At 43.9% G+C, this 27818-nt stretch overlaps 1 protein-coding gene across 3 annotated transcripts; it reads right to left on the reverse strand.

The window, feature by feature from the left end:
• Nucleotides 1–457: 457 nt before the first annotated feature.
• On the reverse strand, nucleotides 458–27818 carry SPDEF (SAM pointed domain containing ETS transcription factor). Of its 3 annotated transcripts, none has more exons than XM_035123942.2 (6): nucleotides 27418–27818; nucleotides 11240–11731; nucleotides 7746–7943; nucleotides 7262–7309; nucleotides 5441–5581; nucleotides 458–4528 (listed from the first exon to the last, which is right to left on the reverse strand). In XM_035123942.2, exons 2-6 carry the CDS (start codon nucleotides 11703–11705, stop codon nucleotides 4350–4352), a joined length of 1032 nt encoding a protein of 343 aa, XP_034979833.1. In that variant the 5' UTR covers nucleotides 11706–11731; nucleotides 27418–27818; the 3' UTR covers nucleotides 458–4349. The 3 variants fall into 3 exon arrangements, with proteins under 3 accessions (XP_034979833.1, XP_060133018.1, XP_060133017.1); XM_060277035.1 differs by lacking the exon at nucleotides 27418–27818 and adding an exon at nucleotides 25326–25407; XM_060277034.1 differs by lacking the exon at nucleotides 27418–27818 and adding an exon at nucleotides 25034–25319.

Here is a 27818-nt window from a genome sequence, read left to right on the forward strand (position 1 = left end):
TTCTGTAATTGTTGTGTGGGCCAAGGGGCCGCATAGTGAATGCTGGATCCAAAGAAAAGCTATGGTCCTTTTGTCTACTCCAGGGGTTGTCAACCTGGACCCTACCGCCCACTAGTGGGCATTTCAGGATTCTAGGTGGGTGGTAGGGGCTTCTATGGCACAAGCTAAATCCTCCTTCCATCGAGCACTGGTGGGCGGTCAGGAAATTTTACTGTCAAGAAAGATGCATTAGTGGGTGGTAGGTATAAAAAGGTTGACTATCCCTGGTCTACTCCTTCTGATTAAAGCCCCGGGGGACTGGGGGAGATTGTTAACTGTCAGCAAAGCTACATACTAACAGATGGAGAGTAATGTATCTGTGTCATGCCAGTCTGCCTCTTCTTCCATAAAGAGCAAAAACTATACTTAAGAAAAACAATAATAAAAGGATTATTTTATTCATGCACAGTGTGTTTAGCTTTGTTGCTGTTGGCAGAGATTCTAAGGAGGGTTCAGGTTTTATGACACAGGAAACGGAAACTCAACATGGGTTGACAACATGCAACAGAAAATAGTGCTCCTGTGCCTTTAACAGATACCTCTAGCAGGAATTCAGCAGGTGGAGTTGGGTTCCTCAAGTGCTATAGGATGGGCAAAGCTGTATCTGCTGTTAAAGGTACAGGAGCCCTTTATCACATGCAGATTTCACAGCTGCATTAACTGACAGAGCACATTAGGCAATCTGAGTTTTGTTTAACATTTTATTTTTAGAGCACTTATCTTCCAGGAAGCAACTATTACCTAGTGATGTCTTTCCTCAGCACTGTGCTACAGCTAGGTATTTACACTCCCAACAGGTACTGTACGTCCTTAGGACCCATAGTGCCCACATGAATAGACGCATATCCTCAAGAAGCAACAACCCCCTTGCACACTCTAAAATAAATCACCACCACCAACCTCTTCTGCTACAAGCATCATAATTTATTGCAATGTGGTGAGGAAAGAAGGTGCTTTTGTTATGCCACACAATAACGACACAGTTCCATCTTCTTTAAGCATTTATCATAATTGCCTGCAGCTATTTTTTTTGCCAGATGCTTGCTTGCTCTCCTCCCATTATGCACTGCAAGGATGTGGTTGACTCTCCCAATCTGTACATTTCCATTTTACAAACGGCAGCAACATCTATATTGTATACTGTACCTCCACTATAAAGAAATTAAGCGTGGCATTCAACTTATATGCAATAGGCCTGATGAAATGAATAAATATGGCTATGTTCAATCCATTAATTTCAGTGGGAGTTCTCTGAATCAAACATAGTGAATACCACCCAAAATGGGCACGTTTGATTGTTTGATTTCTATAAAAAGATCCCACCTGCTAATCAAATATTAATTTGTCCACAAAGGCAAAGAAAAGGCAGTTGCCATTACAGCTATTGGAAATTGGTTTTTAAGTATGTATTTTTTATATGGGTTAGTAATTTCATAAAGACCTTTGTCTCTAAATCCTCCATTTAAGCTATGAGCTGTCAAGACACACAAATGTAAAAGAAAATCATTTTGAACACAAATTAGTCAAAGGCTGAACAAAATGCACATTAAAGATCATAGGAGTGGTGGAAAGCTGCACCCTCGATTTTGCAAAGTAGGCTCAAAACAATTTGCAGAGAACCCCACTGACAAGGGCAACCCAGACTCTTGCACTCATCCCCCAAAATGATTCTTTGACAAGCCCCATTACTCACCTACTATTGTGGCTCAGCGACTTACAGTTGTGGGAGAGTCACTCGGCATCCTTCAGAGCCAACTCATACTGACTTCTGCTCCATAGTGAACTGAATTAACTCGTCCTGTTCTGAAAACCTGAATATCAAACTCTGAGGCAACTATATGAGGCCACTGCTAAAATGAAGACTTGTCCCCTCCACCCAAGCCCACGGAAAATTAAGGTGGGTTTGCTGTGTCTCAAACCAATGTGAAGAGAATTCTGTGAATGAAATGACTGGGCTAACTCTGAGATGAATTAGCAAGGGTGCAACTTGACCTTTTTAATTGCTGTCTGTTGTGCAGCTCTTAAAAGGCGCAGGAGCCCTTCCAGAAAGGTGGGTGACAACTGCAACAATTTGGTCAGGCAGTTTCAAATAACATTTGGCAAAGAATTGGTCTTGCACCTTGAGAAGGCACTTGACTTCAAAGACTGTCTACACAAACTAATAATTTGCACTAATATTCTGAACACACACACACACAAAGGTAATTTAAGCTACTATGCATTATTCAGTACAGTAAACAGATTCCCTTGAACCCATTCTGGTACCCTTGTACCCATTTATTCTGGTACCCTTGTGCCCATTTATTACACAAGTCCCAATGTTGTATATGTTCTGTGGTATTAAGAGGAACCTCAGTCTTTCTTCTATTCTTTGGTGGCCCTGACAGATTTTTTTCAACAAGGTCTGGTGATTTTGCCAGGATGTCTGCAAGTGAAACAGAAGAATTCTTAGTGTGGGGTAGAGGAAGGACCACACACATGCAACTATTCCCCCACAACCTCTCACTTGGCAGTGAGAGGTGAATAGTGTGCATGGCACGTCCATCTTTGCCTTGCTGCTGTCCATCCATCAGAGTTACAAAGTGCGCACAGTTGGCTTAATTTGGCACAGGCGATTTTGCAGGCAGGGAACTGAGAGCATCTGAGTGACAAGAGAGTGATTCATGGAAAGCCACCCTGTGAGACTGGGAGCTGCTCTCTAATTCCCAGCATTAGTTCCTGAACCGCAACAAAAAAAACAAAAACAAAAAGCCAGCATCATATTTTCAGAAAGTCAACAGCAAAGGCCCTACGGCTTTGTCCGTTCTTGGGATGCTTGCCATCCCCCAGGGATCAGCATCACACCGCCTTATATTACTGCCAGCAGCACCATGAGATCCTAGTGGCAGCACTGCTTTTCTCAGCTAAGCTTTACCCAAATGCTAAGCCAGTTGGCCCCTGTAAGCAGGCAGGTGCCACAGTGTTCTAACCTTGGGTCAGCATGAGCTCTGCCAGAAAAGGACTGTACACGATCCTATTGTCTTTCCTCTCAATCCAGGCTCATTCACACACTGGGAATGGGTGACTCTGTCCTTCTCCTAACAATACCCCAAACAGTCACCATTCTTATGCATTGACTATATGAGAAAGTGGCTGGCCCATTAATACCATACTTGGGTAGACTTTCTGAGCGGTTCCCTTGAGATAGGATTATACTCTCTTCTTAATAGTAGAGTTATCTCCCGCTTGGACTACTGCAATGCGCTCTACATGGGGCTACCTTTGAAAGTGACCTGGAAACTACAGCTAATCCAGAATGCGGCAGCTAGACTGGTGACTGGGAGCGGCCGCCGAGACCACGTAACACTGGTCTTGAAAGATCTACATTGGCTCCCAGTACGTTTCCGAGCACAGTGTTGGTGCTGACCTTTAAAGCCCTAAATGGCCTCGGTCCAGTATACCTGAAGGAGCGTCTCCACCCCCATCGTTCTGCCCGGACACTGAGGTCCAGTACCGAGGGCCTTCTGGCGGTTCCCTCATTGCGAGAAGACAAGTTGCAGGGAACCAGGCAGAGGGCCTTCTCGGTAGTGGCGCCCGCCCTGTGGAACGCCCTCCCATCAGATGTCAAAGAGAAAAACAGCAGAATTGGGGCATTCAGACAACTTAGAAGTTTGCACTGTAGCATGACAGAATATGGAACAATACAGCACTGATTATTAGGCTATAAGGTCCTTCCCAAATGCATTTATTGCAAGATCTGACTCGTTTATGAGCGACTTTGAGAGATTTGCTCCCTAGTTTGCATTTAGCAAAGTTGCAACAAACAAACAAACCCCACCCTTTGCTTTTATGCCTACCATATTCTACCAATGACTTCAATGGAAAGGAAGCAACACCTGCTGGTTAGTCGAGTCTCTCTGTACTGTTACCCTTCCTCCTCCTCTTGACTTCCCATAAGCATGCAGCTGGATATATAGAGATACTGTATAGATAATATGTTTAGATAAATGTACGGAAAGGAAAAATTTCCTATATGCAAACCTGTGAACCCCAAAATGAAGCATACATACTTCATACATTTCACAGCAATTACTTCTCTTTGCTGTTTTACTTTGACAATAATAGTTTATTTGTTTCCCTGTTCTCAAGTAACAAACAGGGGTCTCATGATTATTTGGAAGTTCAGCAGACAAATCCAATGGGCTCCTGCCCCTTGTCCAACCCCTGACTTCATCTGCATTTTAAAATTGTTATGTTGCAGAGGTTAAGGGGTACCATGCTTCCAGAAGTCCTCCAGCTCATAATGTAGTCCGTGTTTCTGAATTTGTTCTTCAGACAGGGTGTACAAACTGGTAGACCAGGCGTTGGGAGATGTCTGGTTTCCTGATGATCCCCTTCTTATAATATTGCCGGATGGAGCGACTCAGCTTGTCATAGTTCATAGCAGGCCGGTTCTTCCGGATTCCCCATAAACGAGCCACCTGGGCGGAATCTTCGATCTTGAATATACCTAGAAAGTAAATATGAGAAGCAGCAAGGCCAATTAAAGCATTTGTTTTCACCCAAATCTATTTGCAATCTAACCGTAATCAACTTCCAGGCACTGTAACAATATTTTGAATCGGAAGAGTGTCTAATTGAAAATATAGTTTGTTTAACAGACAGCCATTAGCATCAGGCTGTAGTAAAGGAGGCAAAACTCTGTTGGTGTGATTGAGAGACCCATGTCTTTTGGCACCTACTCCCCCTGAGCTTTTCCGCCCCAGCTGGTTATTATAAGGACTTGAACCTAAGAGCTTGGCAGGATTCCATTCTGAGCTCATTATGACATGTATGCAGGATATAAAAACAATCACTCATTAATAATAATTATTATTATTATCAGCCCCATACTTCTCTAACCCTGGCTCCAGCTGCCACATCAGATGTTGGTCAGAGACAGATCTTGTAGCTGAGTTTGCATATTTCCTCCTCCCTTCCAATCTATTTTTCTTTAGTGTCGTATCTGTTTAGACTCTAAGCCCGAGTATAGGGCTGTCTTTTTCAGTGATCTGTAAGTGGTATTCGAGGACTTTTTAGCTGCAGCATGGGCTTCAAAAAATACTTTTAAATAAATAAGCAGCAGCAGAAAAGAAGCTTTCAATGACCTCATAAGCACCAAATACTGCAAGAGAGCTTCATGGCAATAGGTCACATATCACTTAGATATGGAGAGGCACAATAGTAACCTTACATATATGAATCATGAGCAATGGAGGTCAGAGTTTTCACGCCAATGGTTTAATATGCCTGGACATTAGAACTACCACCATAAAAATATCTCTGAGTTTATGATTGCATGAATTAAACCTGGAGATGAAGGCTTATGCCCCTAAGTCAGGAGGTGGCACTGAAATTTCAAGAAGGAATCAACAACACTCACCTTTTTCCTTATTAAGCCAGCGAATGAAACGTCCATAGTTATGGGGTTTCAGAAGAAGCTCTTTCAGAAATTGCCATAGGTGAATGGGTTGGCCAGAGCAGGATGAGTCCACCTCACTGTCTGTCCAGTTCTCTTCACTTCCTATAGTAAGAAAGAACCAGACCCAGTTAATGATCAGAAAACCCAAATTACCATGGCCAAGAATGCTTTTGCCCAGCTTGGGCTGATGTGCCAGCTATACCCATTCCTAGAGAGGGCAGATTAGATTCCTACAATGCATTTAGCACAGGGCTGCCTTTGAAAAATGCCCAGCAATTTCACCCAATAGAGAATGTGGCAGGCAGCTAGCCCTGTGACTGGGGCTAATGGTTGGGAGCAAGTGACTCCTTTCGCAAGAGCTACACTGGCTTCCTGTTTATTTCCATAATGAATTCAAAATGCTGATTGATACATTTAAAGCACTACATGGCTTAGAATCAAGCTGTCCAAATGATCACCTCCTCCCGTATCAGCCTGTCTGCCCATAAATACCCAAAGGTAAAGGCTCTGCTTTCCATCCTACTAACACCTCAGCTACATTTAGCCGAGATACAAGAGAGAGCCTTCTCTGTTGTTGCAGTGTTGGAAGATTCAGGACAGGTTTTTAAAAGTACTTATTCACACAGCACATAGTTAAACTATTTGACTTTTAGAAGACATCTAAAGGCAGCCCTGTATAGGGAAGTTTTTAATGTTTGTTGTCTTACTGTGTTTTAATTGGTTGGAAGCCACCCAGAGTGACTGGGATAACCCAGTTAGGTGGGCGGCATATCTATCTATCTATCTATCTATCTATCTATCTATCTATCTATCTATCTATCTATCTATCTATCTCACTCCCACAGGAAGCAGTGATGGGCACTAACTTGGATAGCTTGGAAAGAGGAATAGACAAATTTATAGAGGGGATGGCTATTGATGGCTACAAGCCATGATGGCTAGACGCCTCTATAGTTGGTGGCAACCATGCTTCTGAATACAGTCAAATCTTGGTTTTTGAACGTCTGGGCTGCCGAATGTTTCGGAAACTGAATGCTGAAAAACTGGAAGTGAATGCTTCCATTTCCAAATGCACCTCAGAAGTCGAACAGCTTCCGAGGTGCATTTCTCAATTTTCCCCATTGAACTTTCTGACAGCCCTTTGATCCTCAGTTTTCGAACGTTTCAGAAGTGGAACGGACTTCCGGAACGGATTATATTTGAAAACCGAGGTTCCACTATACCAGTTGCTTCTGAAACTACAGAAAGGGAGAGGGCTCTTGTGCTCGAATCTAGCTTGCTGGTTTCCCACAGACATCTGGTCAGTCACTGTGAGAACAGGATGCTGAACTAATGGGTCACTGGCCTGATCCAGCATGCTCTTCTTACATCTACCTAGACTGTAGAACAGCCTTCCCTTCCTGGTGCCCTCTGGATACTTTGGCCTACAACTCCAGTCACATGTTTATAAGCTGCCTTGAGCACTTTTGTGGAAAGGTGGGGTACAACTATTTTAATTCTAATTTTAAAAATCACCCCAAAAGAATGGAGGTATACATTTCCTCTTTTTGCCCAACAGCAAGAAGACAACAGAATAAGCAGAACAGAAACTGGCATCTGCTACAAGTCGTACTGCAATTCATTTGTTTAGTGGCTAAAAACACCACTTGGTTTCCTGAACCTCTTTATCTGCACCCCAATCGCTTCCCAGCTGTTTCTACTCTCCTCCCTACACCATTCATTCATTCATTCATTCATTCATTTACTGCTTGCTTTGGTTACATGCGGAAAGGGTGAGCTCACCACAGTAATGCATCTCTCCAGGGGCAGCTTTCTCCTTCATCCAGGCAGCTGGAAAGCAAGCACAAATGTCACAGGATGGTCCAGTGGTCTGGCCATTGCACTCTGATGGGCCCAGTTTCCCCACACTCGAGGATCTCAAGGAAACCACTTGCTCATAGATTTGGAAAACCCCAGTTCCCTGCTGTGTGACAGGCCTATCCACCCTACATCATTTCCACTATTGATTGCCTAACACAGAATTAATTGAACCGAAAGACTTGCTGTTCCATCAGGCTGAATGCTGGCACAATTTCAGTGAACATGGCCATAAGCCAATGGTATAAAAAGTTCCATCAACATAAATTATTTCCCTTTCCCTGTAAAGGCAGCATTGGTTTGCAGGAATAATTTCCCAGGTAGCAATAGGAGATTGCTAAGAGGTTTTTTTTAAAAAAAAGTTCTGCTTTTTAGCTGTAATATTTTCCCCAGCTCAGTCTCTAGATACCTGACTTCCAGATGTCCAGATGAGCATGCAAGACATCCCCACATGCTGGGGATCGCTGACGGAACTGCTCCTCAGACATGGCACACAGGTCCTTCCCACCGAGATCCTGGAATGATTTCCCAATCTGGGGGAGCCTGTATTGGTGTTCTGTCCACAAGATCCACTTCTGGACATTTCCTGGACTCCAATCTGCTGGGTCTATAAGGGAAACAAAGAGATATATTTTTTAAAAAAATAGTTTGTATTGTCTTAAGTATAATTCATCAACAAAGAAAATGCACAAAGCATTCCAGAGGGCCAGCATTAGCAGGGGAGAGTTTCCCCATGTTCTGGTTTGTCCACAACTCTCAAAGGTATATGTGTGGGGAAACTCCCCATGCTTGAAATGAAATTTATTCCAGACCTAACACATTTTGGAGTGTTCCTGTGGGACACTACTAATATGCCAATGACATAATAAGGAATTGAACCATGAGAATAAAATATAAACACATTCTCCGTGTCTCACACTGAAAGAATATGAAACAAAATGATCATTCTGCTTTAAAAAAAAATCTACAAAAAGTCAAATTGCCTCATTTGCCAATGCATAGTGACAGAGAGTTCTTTATCCCATGCCTTCTGTTACAACTTTTGCTGTATGGTTTTTTAAAAAATCTCCAGCAAATACCTCTGATGCCAGTGTGTGATCTCCAAGCTGCCATTTTTCATGGTATAGCATTTGTTTATATCAGACAGAGACCCAGGCTACATACACAGATGACACTACTTCCACTACCGGTTTGGGGAAATTGCATACATGTGTTAGCCACAATCAATATCTATCCTGTTGTTTCTTACAAAACATTGCATTTTGATGCATTTTCTCCTAAACCGCCTTTGAATCAAATTGAGAAGAAGAACCACAGTTCAAGAGCCACTGGGGTGGTAGAAGTAAAGACAAAAAATCAGTACTGATAGTTGTAATGGTGTATTCATGTCATAATGTGTGGTGCCAGCTCTAATGTCTTTCCTTATACCTCCAAGACAGCAGGAAACAAAATCAAAGAAGTCTTCTGCAAGTCACTCAGGAGTTCTATGTGGGTGAACAACAATGCTAATTCCAGGGCAAGTGGGAAAAGTACCAAGACACTGGTGCCTAGAATAGCACACTCAGCAGATATGGGGCACAATATTCTGATAAACATTCTCACATCCATTCTCAGAGACTTCTCTGATCCTCCTCATATGGAGGGAGGGGACATTGACGAATCAAGGGGAAGGGGAAGGAAGCCATGCTGCTGCATAATAAGCCTGTGGCTTCATAAGGTCTCGAAGGGTTTATCCCGAATGGTTAATGAATACAAACCCCATCTTGCTTCATGTTTTTTCCAGTTGACAGCACCCATTTCAGGAGACACCAAACTGTTGGACCAGCCCAGTATCTTTCCCCTTGGCCCAAGCTTTTTGAGCTTGTAGTTTTTCATAGTGTGAAACTACATTCCCCTCTGCAGCTAACTGTAATCAGAAGCATGGATGAATCCCTGTTCTTTCTGTTTTAAAAACAAACCGCAGAATCAAACAGGAAATGAGATCCTGCATATTTTGCAGAATTGGGGGTGGGGTGGGTCACAGAATATTTTAGATCATAAATTCTTAGTGTTTAGAATTTGACATCCAATGTCGAGATAAAGAAGTACACAACTTTTAGAAGACATGTGAAGGCAGCTCACTATTGGGAAGTTTTTAATGTTTGACGCTTTATATGTCCTGGAACCTGCCCAGAGTGGCTGAGGAAACTATTATTATTATTATTATTATTATTATTATTATTATTATTATTCACAACCACTGTATTAAACAGAGCGGGTCCTGCATAGGCTATTCTACACAATATAATAATAATAATAATAATAATAATAATAATAATAATAATAATAATATTTATTTATTTATTTATTTATTTATTTATTTATACCCTGCCCATCAGGCTGAGTTTCCCCAGCCACTCTGAGCAGTTTCCAACAGAACAGAACATTAAAATGCAATAATCTATTAAACATTCAAAGCTTCCCTAAACAGGGCTGCCTTCAGATGTTTTCTAAAAGTCTGGTAGTTGTTTTTCTCTTTGACATCTGGTGGGCAGGGGCGTAGGAAGATAAGGGTGATGGGGGCGGGCCACCACGAGTGGCGCGATCCCAGGGGCGCCATCAAGGCTGCCCACCCCGCCCCAAAACACGCACCCCGCCCCCAAACACACACCCCGCCCCTGTGCACGGCGTGCCCCACCCCAAAACGCATGCAAGGTGGCGTCATGCTTGCGGGTGACGTGACACCCCTCGCTGGCCCGCCCCTCGCCTCCGTCCAGGGAGAGCGTGTGCCGCAGCAGGGAGAGAGCGCATTGGCTGAGCAAGCCCCTGCAGCGCCTAGCAAGGTCTTCGCTGGGCGGCTGCCGGGACCAGCTTGCTGCCTCAGCCGATACGCGCTCTTCCTTCCTGCTGCCGCGCGCTCTCCCTGGGTGTAGTTGAGGGGTGGGCTAGTGAGGCAACGCTTGTGACGCCCCTCGCTGGCCTGCCCCTCGACTCCATCCAGGGAGAGCATGCATTGGCCGAGGGAGCAAGCCGGTCCCGGCAGCCGCCCGGTGAAAACCTCACTAGGCGCTGCAGGGCTTGCTCAGCAATGCATGCTCTCTCCCTGGACAGAGGCGAGGGGCGGGCCAGCGAGGGGCGCCACACCCACGCATTGTGACATCACGACACTGCGGAGTGGTGCCCCGCCCCCGGGGGTGCCCCCGCTTTGACGCCTCGGGTGCCAAAGCGGCTAGCAATGCCCCTGCTGGTGGGAGGGCGTTCCACAGGGCGGGTGCCACTATTGAGAAGGCCCTCTGCCTGGTTCCCTATAGCTTGGCTTCTCGTAGTGAGGGAACCGCCAGAAGGCCCTTGGCACTGGACCTCAGTGTCCGGGCAGAACGATGGGGGTGGAGACGCTCCATATCACATGAAGAATGCTTTCAGGCCCCCTTGTTACAGAGGTTGAAAGCAAGGAGGTAGAAAAGCTGAGGCAGATTCAGGGAAGTGTGGCCAGTGCAACTGCAGGGGGCGTCACAACTATACCGGAAGGCAAGAGGCAGGGCGCCAGTGAAATTTGAGACCCCCAAAGTCTGCCACTGAGGGAAGGGCCTATTCAGTACATTCTCATGCCAACCCCAATGCAGTTTTGACTCATGCCCACTGTGGCAACTCTTTCCAATAGCCACATTGCACCATCAGCATACAGTACATGGTACCTTTCACAGGCAACATCAGCACTGGTCTGCGACTAGCATGGGACCCGCTAATGTTAAGCAAGCAATATTGACTTCTGCCTATGAATTTCCGTCATTGCATAGAAATCAACTCAGCAGGAGCCACACCATCGCCCTCTGCTGCGTAAACATTTCCCCTCGGTGGGCTAATAGGCCTTCCTAGATAGGCCTCCCAAACAGTAAAAGAAGAGGGTGCTCTCTAGGTACTCACCTGCAGCAATATTGAGAAGCTTGCAAGCTGTTTCAATGTCCTTGAGCACTTCACCCACCACCATACTCTGCACTTGCTCCAGGGAGTGTTCTTCCAAGTGAAGACTGGCTTGGTAGTCCATATCAGGTGTAAGGCTCAAACCTTGACTGTCAATGATAGGGCACTGCTCGGGTTCTTTAGGTACTTCTGCCCTGCCGCCTTGGCTGCTGGGCTGCTGGCTTTCGCCCAGACCCTTCGGAACCCAGTTGCTGTCGTCTGGGTAGAGCATATCAAAGTACTGCAAGCAGAAGGTGGGGAGGGTTTGCTCGGGTGTGGCAGGAGGGCTAGGACTGTCAAGGGACCTCCAACTCTGGCTGTCAGGGTCTTGGGCAACAGGCAGTTTCTCGAGACCAGAATACAGCAAAGGATCTTGAAGGGTGACCCGGCTGCGCGGCAGAGCAGTCAAACCTTGGTCAGCACTGCCCATTACTCTACACAGGTTTGTCTCCAGATCTGTCATCGAAGAGAGGGAGAAGGAAGAAAGGGTGGGGCATAGAAACCCACACGCCAGTTAGAAGGGATGGTTTGACAGTAATTTCTGCATTTCTGCCCAGTGATCAGGCACAATGGAGGAGAGCTAAGCCTGTTAACAGGAAAGAAACCACCAAAGAGTCACTCTGTGGCCAAAGAGACCTCTAGATGAAAATAGGTTAAATAGCTCTTCATGAGCCCAGGCAACTTCCCTTCTGGGTCATTTGGCAATAAGAGGGCAGGGGAAGGAATTCTGTCAGTAAGGGCAAAGGGATAATCAAATGCAGAAGAGAGAGTTGCCCATGGTCAGGATCAGATAATATCTTTATGGTGAGCAACAGAAAATCTCTTTCTACTTTCCTGAGGGTGAGAGAGGAGGGACCAAAACCTTTAAGATGCCGAACCCATCAAAGGGTACTTGTCAACACATGGCAAAAAAAAAAATCATAGATGGGCTCAAACCACATTTGGTGCTGGAGTTTGAAAGTTCAGTCTGGTGTTTTATTTTGTTTTATGGTATGATAAACTTGCGTCCGTATTCCTGTTTGTCACCCTTAGTCTGCACGTTGCCTCTCAAAGGAGCACCTTTGTTGCAGAGCCAGCTTATTTCTATGTATTCAAATCTACTCCAGTGGGGAGGCTTCCTTACAATTTGTTTGTTTGTTTCATAAAATTTATAGACTGCTTGATTGTTAAAAAGAAAAAGCCCTCAAAGCAGTTTACAAAGGATAAAACATTAAAATCAAGAAACAATTGCAATCCTACTTTAAAACATACAACAATTAAAGAACTAAAACAGATTAAAATTACCTCAACTTTCTAAGCATCTTAGTAGTTTATTGACGTGTGTGTGTGTGTGTGTGTGTGTGTGTTTAAAAGAGAAATCAGGTGTGATCATGTAAAATGCTATTGACAGAGGGGCTGGGGCATGCCCATGTGAACCTTTACATGTTTAGGGGTCAAAACAAAATCTGTGGTGTCTTCTTCACCCAGATGAAGGGAAACTCCTGCTTATGTGAACATTTACACATCTTAAATTGCCCAGCGACTAGAACTGTGGCTAAACTAACATTTTAAAATGCCAGTGGGGTGTAACACACAGCTGACAGCCCTGCAAGCAAAGCTTGGATGCTCAAATGGTACAGAGACCAGAGTCTCATACTGTCTTCTTCTGGCCAGAGTGGATGCACATAGGGGAAGCTAGAGTTTGACTTTGAACCTAAACACACCTACCTGAAACAGGCTATTTATTTCCAAATAAACATGCACTAAGTTCCAAGAATCAAGGTTTTGGTGAGAGGGCAGAATGGGCATGCCCTGAGGCACGCTTGGCACAGACAAGTATCTTTCAAATATTAGAAGTGCAAATCTGAGACTAGCTAAACAAACCAGAATCTTATATAAAGTGCATGGCAGCAGAGATAATGGAACCCAAATCTCCTAAATCTCAGTCACTGCAGCATCCACATTTGGCCTGGCACAATCTCCCTCAAAGAACTGTCCCATACACAAGTTCACCATGAACCCAGGGAGACAGGTGACATCCGATGGATTATATATCCACAAACATTTCAGCCCTGAAATCATGACCTGAATGAACTTTCTTTTATTTTAATCTGTGCTTTAAAACATCGCACCCATCTGTCTTTGGTACAGGGAGGCCTGGCCTCAACACAGAAAGGGATGAGCCTGCTGGATTTCCATGGCAACCTTGGGAACTGTCACAAACCAAACAGAAATCCTGACTGTTCCCTGAGGCTTTAAAGGTGGGAGGGGAAAGAATCACTCTGAAATGAGAGTGTGGTTAAAAGGCTTCTGTTGAGGCTAGGATATCCAAATGTGTCTGGAGTCTATAGCTTTACAAGGCCTCTTCTTTTTATTGGTATTGCCACACAACCCTCCCCGTCCTCAAATTGTACTACCTATACTCTCTGTCAAGGAACTCTAGAATTTTCATGCGGCATTTCAGAAATTGTCACTCAGTGAGCCCAGCAATGAGCAAACCCAATCATATAGCAATGATCCGAACAAAAGTAGCATACATTAATTTTATTTGTTTGTATTAAAGCCAACAATGTGTATACTGCTTTTAATCCCTGTCATTTCTAAGCAGAACACAGGGCTGCTAAAAACGAGTAAAACATGAGTTCAAACTATCAAGCCACAATTTTTCAACCACCCCATGCCAACCAGAAACTATTATCAATTTCATGTCAGCAAAATAAGGATGAATGGCTTTATTGTTAGAGAGGTAGGAATATTGGTATGAGGAAGAGCACTGGTTCATTGCCTTCATGCCATGACTTATATAGCATCTGGGCATTTGGGTATAGCATTTTGGGCCACCTTTCCGATTCCTGGGAATCACAGCTCACATTTAAAAACAGCACCAAAGGAATCTCTCCAGCTTGCTGCAGCCTTCTTTGAGCCAAATAAAGGTGCCCTTTGTGTAAGGGTTTTATTTGCAGAAGTGTTCTGTACAGTACGTTACTATCTTTGCTCACTTCAGTGTGCCAAAAAAATTCATTTCCGTACTGCTGTTTCTAGCAGGTTTCTGCCCAAGGGCTGGACCCATATTTGCTCCCCAACATGAATACTATATTGTAAATAAGATATAATTAAATGTCACCACTTGCTGCAAGCCAGAGACCCATTAGTGGCCAATGAAAGACAAGTGGAAGAGGGTATCTTACTGTTTGATTTGTTCTGAAAGCAAACCAGGCATGCAGGTTCCTGCTACTTATCACACAGAGTGGTCCAACAACATCTCTAATGTTACAGCTGCAGATATTTCCTAATTATCTCTGGGAGGGATAATTAAGTGATATTAAAAACGCATGTGGATCTGCACAGCTACAGCTAAAGACAAGATATGTTACAGATTTAGATAGTGGGGCACTGAGGAGGTAAAATGGTTTTCCAGCGGTGACACAAACACATGAACTGTGGAGCTCTTTAAAATGAAAATAATAAATAACTGCATGAGTTGCTGACCTCCTTTGATCACTATTAAATCCTATCTCTTACATTGCATGCTATAATTGGAAAATTATAATTGTAGCTGAAATTAATACCCATAGCTAAAAAAAAAAAAGATTTCAAGAAGCGGACACGGAGCAATGGATTCAAACTTCAAGAAAGAAGATTCCACCTAAACATTAGGAAGAACTTCCTGACAGTAAGAGCTGTTCGGCAGTGGAATTTGCTACCAAGGAGTGTGGTGGAGTCTCCTTCTTTGGAGGTCTTTAAGCAGAGGCTTGACAGCCATATGTCAAGAGTGCTTTGATGGTGTTTCCTGCTTGGCAGGGGGTTGGACTGGATGGCCCTTGTGGTCTCTTCCAACTCTATGATTCTATGATTCTAAGAAAACTTTAGCATTTGATCATTTTTTTAAAAAAAAAACTGGAATGGTGCTTGTACTAATCAAAGCACAATGTAAAAGGCTGGCATTTCAAAAGCCGTATCTCTGTCGTAGATCTGTGAAAGTTTGGCTCTTTTTGCAGAAAAAGCAAATAAAAGAACAACTTAACCTAAGCAAAGCAAGCAGTCCGTTCCTTCCTTGCACAGGCAGTACAAGTTGGTTTCAACTCAGACTTGCTGGCACAGAGTAATTTCTAATGGGCAGGTAATTCAAACACAGTGCTGACAAATCAGGCACAGATGCTCAAGGAATTGTTCAACTCAAAGGCTTCCATTAAAATAGAAGACTGTGACCTTTGGAGAGCTCCCGGTGAAAATACAAACTGCTGATAATATATTTAGCCACATAGGAAGCTGCATTATACCATTTATTCTATAGGTGAAACTTGGAAAATTAGAATATTGTCGAAAAGTGCATTTATTTCAGTAATTCAACTTATTTTTTCTTTTCTTTTTTCTTTTTACAAATGCTTTCTTTTGGTAATTCCACAGTAATAAAACAAATAGTTACAATAATACAAAAATAAACATCGCTATTACATTTCATTAATTACATTCCATTTATAATTGACCCGCCTAACGACAAATAATTACAATTACAACAAATAAAGGCTTGATGTATCTTGCTTTGCATGTCATGCATCTATCTCACATATTGGTTTCACCTTTTAAGTTGCATTACTGAAATAAATGCACTTTTCGACGATATTCTAATTTTCTGAGTTTAACCTGTACATTTAGCCCAGTGTTACTACTCTGGTTGGTAGGAGCTCTCCAGGGGCTCAGGCAGTTCTTTCTTTCCCCATTACTTGCTACCTGAATGTTTTAACTAGACGCAGTGATGGGCAACCTTTTGAGCTTGGTGTGTCAAAATTCGCCAAAAAACGAGCATAACTCGGGTGGTGTGTCACTTCGAGAAAAAACCATAATTTCGTGAAATTTATAGTTTAAATAACAAAAATGTATAATTGTAATATATAACTGTATTTAATAAACCAAAAACTAACCAAACCAAACCAAAATGGATGTCTCTGCTGCATTCACATGGGAACAGGTACAATTGCTCACAAATGTTGCAACAAATAAACATCCTCATCATCACTAGAAGACTAATAAGGGACTCAAGGGACTAAGTTCTCTCAAGTACATCACACTTGAATCATCCCGTCTTCTGCAAGCACTCCAGCTTGCCAGGCAGAATGATACCTCCTCTCCTCCCCTGTGTGCTGTTTTGGGGATCTTCCTGATCCCCTTCCCCCGCAGCCATTTTTTGAGGTGTGGGGGCACACAGAGGGAGAAGAGCAGGGAAAACCCCACAGCACAAGTGGAAGTCATTGTGCAGGGCTTCCACTGATGGGGCCAGTTAGGTGGATCCTGCCTATAGTCTCTATCAGAGGCTGAGCACAAGACTGAAAGGCTGTATCTAACTCAGGAAAGATATTCCTATAGAATTTCCTCAGATTACATTGGTTTTCAAACAGACTGCATTCTGTGGGTTGATCTGTGAATAGATTATGCAGGTTGCATAAGGCAAAATATGATATAGGTAGGGTCATATTTTTGCCCCTTCAACCATGTAATTATTTTATCCCGCAAAGGCCATGGATCTTTTCCTGTTAAATACTGTGAAGTCTGACTCTCCACAGGTCAGGGACAACACTAGCTGTTCAGAAAACTGCTTTTGGGGAGCAGGTGGGAATAATGCTTCTGATACTAGGAATCCCCACAGAGTGCTTCTGCCTCTAGGTTACCCATAGAGATGTTGCCCAGCTCCAAACCTCTACCGGTAGTTTATTTGCTCTGGATTAAATTAAGGCCCCGAGAAATCAGCCCTAAATCCAGCCCCCATGTGGCTTCCGACACAAAAGAGAATCTGGTAACAGCTTGCAAGGCCCTTTATTGGAAGCCCTCTGCCGAATTATGACGGTGGGGGGTTGCTTGGAAGTGGGATTAGATCATACTCCTGCCTAGACCACAAGCAAAGGAGATAATGAAGTAGATAGCATGCCAGGCATTTTGATGGCTTGACGTCAGCAGAGCTGCAGCTGCCTTTTGGCCTCTCCCTGTCGCCTGCATGCGCAGGCTCTCCACGTCCTGGTCGGGAAAACATGGGACCAGACATCACCACCTTCCCATCAGCATTTCAAGCAGTGCACACTGACACAGAAAAGACGCTTGCATTCTACATGTAAAAGTTACTAGGTTTTATGTGGGGTGTTGCAGAATTACTTTCCCAATTGCACACCCCACTCTTGGTAGCACATCCCAATTGCCACCTAATCTGCAGGGCTTGTGCCTGGCTTCTTATGCCAGATGTAGTTTGTTTCTGCAGTGTTCCCCACCTGCCTTGTATGGGATGGATGGGGCTAGTGCAGGCATCCCCAAACTGCGCCCCTCCAGATGTTTTGGCCTACAACTCCCATGATCCCTAGCTAAGAGGACCAGTAGTTAAAAACATCTGGAATTGTAGTTCAAAACATCTGGAGGGCCGAAGTTTGGGGATGCCTGGGCTAGTGGAACAACAATATTTATATTTCAGACCACTGAAACCTCGTTTCTTGTCAGGTGGAAGGGATGAACCTCATTCTCTACAGCAGGGGTGGGGCGCCCTATGCCCTAAATGCACCCCTCTCCAGACTTCTCAAGCTGACCCATGGGCCTCTTCCCTGGGCCTGCTTCACACCTTCCTTGTGTACTTTTGCCTGGCTGGAATGGGCCCTTGAACTCTGATAATTATTCTCCACTGATAATGTGACCCTTGGCCTGTAAAAGTCCCTCCCCCCCCCAACCCTGCTCTAAAGCAGTCTTCACCAACCTGCTGCCTTCCATATGTTGCTGGACTACAACTCCCATCAGCCCCAGCCAGCACACTGATGGGAGTTGTGGTCCAACAATGTCCGGAGGGCAAGAGGTTGGTGAAGGCTGCTTTAAAGTAACGGTAGCCAACTTACGACACCTGTGAATATCCCAAGCAGCTGGTAGCTTATGGCATCCCTGGATACTAGGGCTTGCTGGCTTGGTTGCAGCACAGAGCTGGAACTGCACTCCTGTCTGTTCTGCCCAGACTTCCCTGCTCCACAGCTTGCCAGACCAGAGGCAAAACACACACCAAGGTCCCAAAGAGGCACCATCAAACATTTCAGACTTGACTTCTAGGAACCTGCAGGCCATGGTTGATGTTGTGGACTACAACTCCCATGGGATATATCTAGCACTGCTGGTGGGCACAGGTTGACGAAGGCTGCCTTAGACTGTGGAAGCAAAAGGCCCGAGTGATCTTCTGACAAAATGTGCTGTACTTTAAGGGTGGGGACCTTTGTTTGGCTTTCTCTGGCTTTGGCACAGAGGCTACCTGCTGCCTTTATGTTTATGGGATAGGTGGGGAACTGTTTACATGGAGAAGCTGCTCTAAAAAAGAAGTGGATTCACTGCGACAGCAAGCCAGGGAAATAGCAACTGTACAAAGAAAGGAAAGGAAAGCTAGTTTTTCCTCTCACGATCCTCTTTCCATCCCTTAATTAAAACATCAAATCCACAGCTTTTGATCAGTTACGAAGTTCTTCCTTCTTTCCATGATTCTAACTAGGAATCTGAGCTCCTTGCTTCTTTAGGCACATTATATACATCCACACTGCAATTTCACCCTCTTTTTTTCCACCAGTGAACCTTTTTAACCTAGTGGTTAAAAAAAAATCACTCTCCTTAATTTTCTCCCCAAAGCTCATTAAATGTTCGGTAACTGGTCTCTGTTTCATATTTCTATTATTTATCTTCTCAAACATTTCCCCTCTATCACCTCACTTTTCTACACACTTGAGCCCACGTTTCCTACATCATTATAATTCATTTCAAATATTTAAGAAGGACCCAATGCGCTTTGAATCTGCAGCTCCATGCTACAGGTAGCCACTGGAGTTTTATTTCTTCTCAGTGCTCTTATTAATTTTTCAAAGGCAGAGACAGTCTAATTGATTGGGGCTTAAGCAAACAGTGGTTCCTCATTTTCAGCCCCAGCACCTTGGAGAGAGCTTGAGACTAAAGCTAAACCCTTTAACACAGGCATCCCCAAACTGCGGCCCTCCAGATGTTTTGGCCTACAACTCCCATGATCCCTAGCTAACAGGACCAGTGGTCGTGGAAGATGGGAATTGTAGTCCAAAACAAACCATGTTGATTAGCAATTTTGGGGTTTGGGCTCAAATTTTGTATATCAAATTATCTCAAAGGAAAGGAAACTATGGCTTAACATGTGCCAAAATTACCTGGCTTAATGCAATCTTGGCATAGCCGGGCTCTGCTTGACAGACTCCCATGGCCCATTTTGCAATGGAATTGCATCAACATGGAGTTTGGTACTGACATGGGGTTTGCAGAATTCAACACCCTGAGAATCACAACTTTGATTTCAAAACACATTTGTAGTCCATATGACTTGTAAAGCTAGAGCCAGTGCCTGGATTGGAGACTGCCCAGGAATCACATGTAACCCCCTTCCGTGATGGAAGAAAGGCAGGCTATAAATGCACCAAATAAATATTGTGTCAATAAAAACAGCAGCCTTAGGGTGGGTGGTTGTAGCACAGGAATAATGGGCTACCCCTCTTCCCTGAGAAGTTTGGTCCCAATCCTGGCTGCCTCTTTCACCACACCTATTTCACAAGTCAAAAACGATCACACGTCACATTATTTGCATAACTTGCAGTTTGGCCCTCAGGCACCTGGCAAGGCAGAGCCACACCTTAAGACATGCAACAGATTTGAAATGGCACAGGGAGTGAGTCAGGTCAGAATCAACAAAACTCGAAGGCTCAAGGGTGGGCTGTCTTAATCTATTGCTAAATGTGGACTATTGCACCCATATAATTCCCCACCCCATAGGGCATGTCATTTTAGGGGATGAAACTTAATTTTTGCAAATTTTTTCAGTCAGGGGTTTAAAAAAAATATGTTTTTCAGTGTGAGGAATTCAAATATGCTATTAGTTTTGTTACTGGCCAACATTTAGCTTGGTAAGTCTACGTTTGATGAAGAAGTACATGAACTGTTTTTGGAAAACCAAATAATTTTAATTTTACCTTCTGAAAGGTTGGTTAATGTCACCACTCAGACTTCCATATTCTCTTCAAGGGCAGCACCAGATTAAGCACTAGACCAGGCATCCCCAAACTGCGGCCCTCCAGATGTTTTGGCCTACAACTCCCATGATCCCTAGCTAACAGGACCAGAGGTCGGGGAAGATGGGAATTGTAGTCCAAAACATCTGGAGGGCCGAAGTTTGGGGGTGCCTGCACTAGACCATTATAAAGGTTGGAAGGCATAGATACGTGTACCAAAGCCTCTCCTCACCCAAAAGGGCTCAGCAGAGGCTGTTGGTAATATGGAGCCCTGGCTACCAGCATTACCTGCTTATATGGAAGAAAGGAAGGTCTAAAAATACTATCGTTCTGGACCTGTTCAGAAAGGTAAATAATCACCCCGCCTACCACAGGTCACAAAGACCCTTCTGGAGCCCTGGGATTCCCATTCAGCAATCTATCCATCTCCTTCTGAATTCTGTTCGTCTGGCGTCTAAATCTATCTTACTTTCAGTAACCATTTGCATTTAGGTCTGGACAACATTTTCTAATGTCATCATGGAACCCAGCTTTGGCTAACTGTTCTTTTTTGCTGCTGACCTTCACCTATGTTGAGAGCAGGGAATAAAGCCTGCTCTAGACAATGAGCCTATTAATTAAACTTAATTCTTCAGGCAAATAGGTTGGTTTAGGATGAATTCCACAGCAGAGCTCTTAGTAAACATATGCAAATCGATAGCACTCTTTATACCATAGCAGAGGAGAAAGGAGCTCAGATAGCATATATGAGTGCTACATCTGTATTTTCAGTCTTTTGGTGACACAAAACCTGGTGATGTTTCTTGGGATTTTCTTACCTTAATTTAAACTAAAGCTGGGCACTGTTCCACCCACTTGTCATCTGTCACACTTTAGGTTCTGCTTTCAGTGATGTCGAACTCGCTGCTGCTCTTTTTTTTTTAATACAGCTTTTTGTTGTTTTACTGATTTGCTTTTATTGTATTTTAATTTTTTCTTCTATTTCTGTAAAAGCAGTCTAGAGAACACCGCTTTAGATGACATACTGACTCTGTAAATAAAATTAATCCAGACTGCAAGCCTGTGTGTGGTCTTTACAATGTGAGAGAAACAGAGAAGTTGGACTAGCCTGAAAAAGGATCATAGGTCTACTTTTATTTTATTTTTAAAATTAAGACTGCCCTGCAGCTGTGCTTCCAGGGCACCTCGTTCAAAAATAAAGACAGAATAAGAAAGCAAATGCAAATCCAAAAATATAAATGAAAGTCACAGCAATAGCTAAAAACTATTCAAACTTTAAACTATTCAAGCATCTCTTTATCCTGGAATTTGACACTTAAGCATGGATAGTTTTAGGAGTATAAGTTGTTTTAAATTGTTTTAACGTTGTATTTAATTGTTGTAGCCCACCCTGGGATCTTAAAAATTTGACTCTGGAATCAAAAATTTGATTCTGACTTTACACACAGCTAGGAAAGAGATAGTCAATGTGTTGGCACCCTCCAGATATTGTTGGACTACAATTCCCATCAGCCCCAGCCACCATGGTCAGTGGTTAGAGATGATGGGAGTTGTAGTGCACGACATCTGGAAGGCACCACATTGCCTGCCACTGATGTTCACCAGTCCAAATATGGAGTTGAGATTACAGACTAGACCTTTCCTATGGGTTCCAATGGTGGTGGTTCCTCACACAGATTACAGAACTCTGAGGGCTTCTTCATATGTGATAATTTTCCCTACAAAGAGATAATTTCATTTTAAGGGGGGAATATACAATCATGTATATGTGTACCTCTGTATGCAGCACACACCAGTTCTCAGATTCAATTGCATTCAGGTATACAACAGGCATAGGCAACCTTCGTTCTCCAGATGTTTTGGAACTACAACTCCCATGATCCCTAGCTAACAGGGCCAGTGATCAGGGATCATGGGAGTTGTAGTTCCAAAACATCTGGAGAGCCAAGGGTGCCTATGCATGGGTATACAACATATCTAGATCAATAGACAGATCAGCATAGCAGCCCTGTCAATCATCAACTTGGCAAAACTCTCAGCTCAATATTTTATCACATTTCCTTCCCCAGAGCGTTTTGTCAGCTGCTTCCAGCAGGATACAGAGCCTACCTCCCACCAGGCCTAATATCTTAATACCAGATTTAACCATTGTTTCTTGAGCAATTGAAACCCATTGATCAGAACATCAGAACGAGTGTGGCTGTTCCCACTGCCCGTGCTTGGAATTAGTATCATCAAGAATGCCTACTAACTCATTCTAATATGATGAAAGGAGCTGACAGATTTGGTCCCTGCCTGGGCACCTTCCAACACTATGGCATTAGGTACTACACAACAGGAAAAGCAAACCAAGTAGAAGAACCACCTGGGTTCCAAGCACTTAGAGACAAAAGTTATCAAAGTTCAGCTGGTTGGGTTGTTTGCTTTGCCTGCCAGCCAGCTGGTGGGGAGAAGAAGTCAATTAGATGCCTTTTATTGGCTTATCAAATTGGTCATGAAACATACTTTGCTACACTAGAGCCAAGTGAAGTTAAGAAACTGGGAAATGGAGATAGCCAGCCTAGGCTGTCAAAATCCCTAGTTATCATCTCTGGAAAGTCCATATTTCTGCAAGGACATTTTAATGGGACTAGATTTCCAGAGCGAGTGTTTGGGATTGTCAGGATGGTGTGGGTTGCCCTTAACTCGGCAGTCAATTTAAAAGACTTATGCTTACCCTCTTAGGATTGGGTTCAGCTCAGGCTCAACATCAAAAAGGAGAACATTGTTTTGGTTGTCAGGTGGTTTCAAATGCAAAGCTTCCCAAAATAAAATTGCTGCTATTTATTTACTTCACGCCAATGGCGTGTAAAGATTTAGGAACACAGAGATATTTTTGTATCTCATTATATTCCCACTGTTTTATCAAATTCAATATTTTCTAGGCCAATAGGCCAATATTATTCAGTGCTGAGATGTGAGTAGAACGATCCATCGATTCTGATACATTTTCCACCCTGTGCACTTCTAAGAGTCTGAAAACTTCAACTCACAACCCAAATGTTGCACTGCAAGAAAGCGTCATTTCATTGTCACTGTGAATGGCGCCTACCACAGATCAGAATTTCTCACAATTTTGTTTGACACCATGTAGAGAGAATGATTAATTCAATCTGCCCCACCCACCCCAATATTTCAAGAGCAGAGCCACAGACGTCCTTGAGAACTGTCCCTGGTTCTGATCCACACCTTTTCAGAGAAAGCTCAGTGAGTTCTATTTGTAACCTGGGGGTCTAGGTCTGCTGCCTGATGGAATAGCACTCCTCCATGGGTCACATAGAAAGCCATCCACATCTGATTTGCTTCTCCGGATGGCAAGGCAACCAATACTTCACAGCAGTCACTTATCAACCATGCAAGTGGATTTGTTAATTAGGTAGATGCAATACTTTTGTTGGCCTAGCACAGGCATCCCCAAACTGCGGCCCTCCAGATGTTTTGGCCTACAACTCCCATGATCCCTAGCTAACAGGACCAGTGGTCGGGGAAGATGGGAATTGTAGTCCAAAACATCTGGAGGGCCGAAGTTTGGGGATGCCTGGCCTAGCACAAGGGTGGTTAACCCATGGCCCTCCAGATGTTGCTGAACTACAACTCCCATCAGCCATAGTTAACATGACCAATGGTCAGGGACAATGGAAGATAAGTTCAGCAGCCACAGGTTAACCACCCCTGGCCTAATGTCTTAGCTTCCTTGCCAATACTTCAGGTTCAATTTGCTTGCAATTCCTGAAAGAACTTTCAAGAATGGATTTTATAAGCTTGTGGCAGCTCAGCAATGGAGAGAATCCCTCCCACTAATATACTGCACTACTTTCCCTCAACATTCACCTTTTAAAGATAGGTGGCAGTATTGGCCCCATTTTGCAGGTGGGAAACGGAGAAGATAGAGGCTGGAGCACCTTGGATTATGAATTCTTATTCATACTTCACCAAAGACTCAAATGGTTGTGTTTTTTTATTTAAAAAAAATCCAGATTTAATGTCTCTTCAGCTCCATAAACTAATGGATGGATCACCACAGCACTGCCACAGAAGATGTTAATCATTGTGCAGAGCATCCTACTTGTGCAAACTGCAGTTGCTACATGTTTGCCACATTCGTTTTGACAGCAACAGACAGTTGCTTACCCTGATATTGATTCTAGTACCAATACAGTGTGAACTACACTAAACCATATTGCAATGTCTCACTGTACTATACCGAATTGCAGTTCATCAGTGTTTTATATTGCACATTATACTTCATGCTCAAAATTACATAAGGACACCTCGACAGCAAATGGTGCTGTACTGTGCTAATATAAGGAAGAACCACATTGTATTGATACAAATTCCAACTTTGTCTCCCAACAACTCTGAATGGGGTAACACACAAGATTATTCACTGACCCAATTGTGTCCTCCCTTACTCACTGTTATGTTTCCTCTAAAAGGAGCTTTTAATATGCAGAATGCTTCTGTCAGACTTCTCTTTGCTAATATGCTTTATGGAGGAGTCCTTATTAAGATGCCCATTTTACAGATGAAGAACGTGGTTGAGAAAAACTACTCAATGTAACCATGGCTGCTCACGGATTTAAGCTCTGATCTCCAACATTTCCCACCAATGAGAAAAAGAGAGAAATGCTCTGGTGCCACAAAAGCTTTTACTGGCAGTGTGTCAAATTTATTCTTAACATAAAGCCTACAAAGTAAATGGAGTTCTTACCTGGAAAGAAGTAAACATCTTTTTCTATTGTTAATAAATCAAAGAGCGATGTTGCAGTCAAAAGTTTCTGGGAGCACCCTTTCATATATTCTCACCTTTATCTCTCCCCAGCACTTCATCCTTAATCCTCAGTTCATCAACCACTCTCCCTCCAAGGAAATTCCCTAAATTAGCCATTTCCAACAAATTGTCACTAGGTGTTAAGAGGAAAGATCAGGTTGTCAGTTCTTCCATCCACATTTAGATCGGACAGAAGCGTAAGTGGAAAACCAATATCCATGCAACTGTTTACCTGGAGACACTGCAGAGATGCATGGGTAATGGCGCCCCCTATTCTGAGCTGGCTTTGATGTTCCTATTCCTTTGCGAACAGGTCTTCATGTCCCAGGGTCAGATTGCCCTCTCTCCACCTGCAACTCTATTCATTCCCACTGCTCAGGTGGGAACAGTGCGGGGAGTGGTCTGGCTACCAGCAGGACTCAAACCTGAGCATGTCCCAGCTGAGCAGCAGAGCTTGATGTTCCCCTCAAAATGGTGAGAAGCCCCTGCTTATAAATCCCTCTTCCCTCTCCTGGGAAGTTGCTTGCCTGACAAGGAATCCTGCATCTTTGAGAAATAGTTGTGAAGGGATTTGGCAGGTGAGGTGTCATTTGTGTTTCACTAACCAAGCATAACCACAAAGGGGGAAAAACAAACCAACATAATGTCAATTTGCCTTTGGCCCTGGGGCAGGGGAACTGAGGGGAGCAGCTTGAAGAGGCTACCGTACTGGTTTGTGGTGAGGGGGATAAGAATGAAAGATGCAGAATGGCCTTCTGTAGTTACGTGTTGGCCACCAATCACCACCAAATTAGTTTTAAGTCACGGCTGCTGAATTCCGTTTCACATGTACTTAAAACTACTTCAGTGAATCATTAGAATTGTTAATAGGTTGAGGAGCGTGTGGGGTGTTAGGGGAGTAGTAGTACATTGTGCTCCTTCTGGGGTAGTTAGTCCACCTTTGGTCCCTACTCTGCACTCAGCCCTCACCTGTGGCTCCTAGGTGCTGTCAGCAGCCAAACTCCAGGAACGGCTTTGACTGGTCAGCCAAACCTGGTGAGGTTTGGGTAACAGATGGGTCTTAAACCCTTGGTGAGTTAGGGACTTCCCCTGCATGCGAAGACAAGCTCCAGCAGATTGAGTGGACGAGACCAGTTGTGGGGCCAAGAAGGCGGGTTTCTTGCATATGCTGTAGAGGGGAGTGAGGGATAGATGGGGCTCATCTACTTGGGAAAGTAGCCCATCTAGGAGAAGGAAAACTCGGATCCTAAATGTTTGCAAGACATCTTCGAGAGATAACCCTACACGAATCCAGAGTGGAGTTCCTAAGATGGTTGGATGACCCCTTCCAGCAACTTCTGCAGGCAAGCTGGTGCCAAGCGTATTGCTCTGATTTCCTTTGGACCACATTAGTGGGGACAAGAGGGGGTTCTTTTTGTCTGGGCAGCCCAAGATTTCCCTACACACTGCCCTGGTTTGTGCCCCAGGAAGGTCACTTCAGTGCTGCTAACACAGCAGTTTGACTTCAAACCCCCCCCCCCCGTATACTCCATTCTCTCTTGAGACAAGACGGATGCCAACAACCAGTCATCATAGTTACATGCCAGTTATTTATAAGATCAACACTATGCTACACTACACTGCTTTGCTTTAGATGCAGCACATTTGACCCTCCCAAGCCACAGAGCTCCTGCCGTGAACCCCAGTAATCTACACAGTGCACTGTGGAAATGCTGAAGTCAGTGCACCTAGCACAGCAGGAAATGGCAGGAAATGGCAGAAAAATCTCTTGTGCAGGAATGTATTCCTTCCCCCCACAGCCACCACCCCCAGCATTGGTATGGCTTCTGATACTTCTAGTTTTGAGTTCATGCACCGAACCAGGAATGCACTAAGTTGCCAGGTGGACAAGCACAGTAATCGAGTCCACGCACAAGCATGCAGCGCTTGATGGCTTTAACATCAAGCAATGGTTTAATGTGTAGAATGGCTGTCACAGATCAAATACAGGGATGACTAACCTTGGGGAACATTTTCAAAGGCATAGTTATGTTGCATCAGCAAAACAGTAGTTGCAGGACAACTTATGTATTTTCTCAGGTTGCTGAAAATCCCTTAGATTGCAAGGAAGAGAAAAATTGCAAACACTCAGCCAACTGGCATCTGGTGACAAAGAATGGGCTGTTCATGTAAGGGGAAGCCAAAAGGAAAATCTTAAAAATCATAGCTCGCTTAGAACAAGACATACATATACATTACTTCAGACAGAGATATAGCATTGGGTTTTTTGAAAGAGTGGAGAGGCTTGCTTCTGACATGTATCGGTTAAAAATGTTCACACTTACCCTTTAGGTTAGCAGAGAAGTGTCAACTATCAGTGGCAGCATCGATCCAGTAAAGTTGTAAGGAAAATGCTCTTGTCAATCTGAAATGCCCCCACTGGGCATGGAGGACTCAAAGAAAAGAGGATGGGGACTTGGTTAAGGCAACCAAACAGCTGAGGTTGATGTTTCTTCTTGCATCAGAATCAAATGACTATTCGCAACAGGGCCATGTACTTAAAGACACATCAAACCTCCTGGGGTGGAAGAGACAACCCAAAGCATCTGCCACAGGTTGTGGAATGCCTACAGGCCACCAGACTGTTCAGAGCAGCTCAGTGGCAGGGGCTGAATATGTAAAGAAATGCATTCAGATAACAGGCACCTAACTCTAGTTATGTACCAGGGATAGCCCCGCAGCTGAA

Source organism: Zootoca vivipara, chromosome 7 (assembly GCF_963506605.1).
Source record: "Zootoca vivipara chromosome 7, rZooViv1.1, whole genome shotgun sequence".
Lineage (NCBI taxonomy): Eukaryota > Metazoa > Chordata > Lepidosauria > Squamata > Lacertidae > Zootoca > Zootoca vivipara.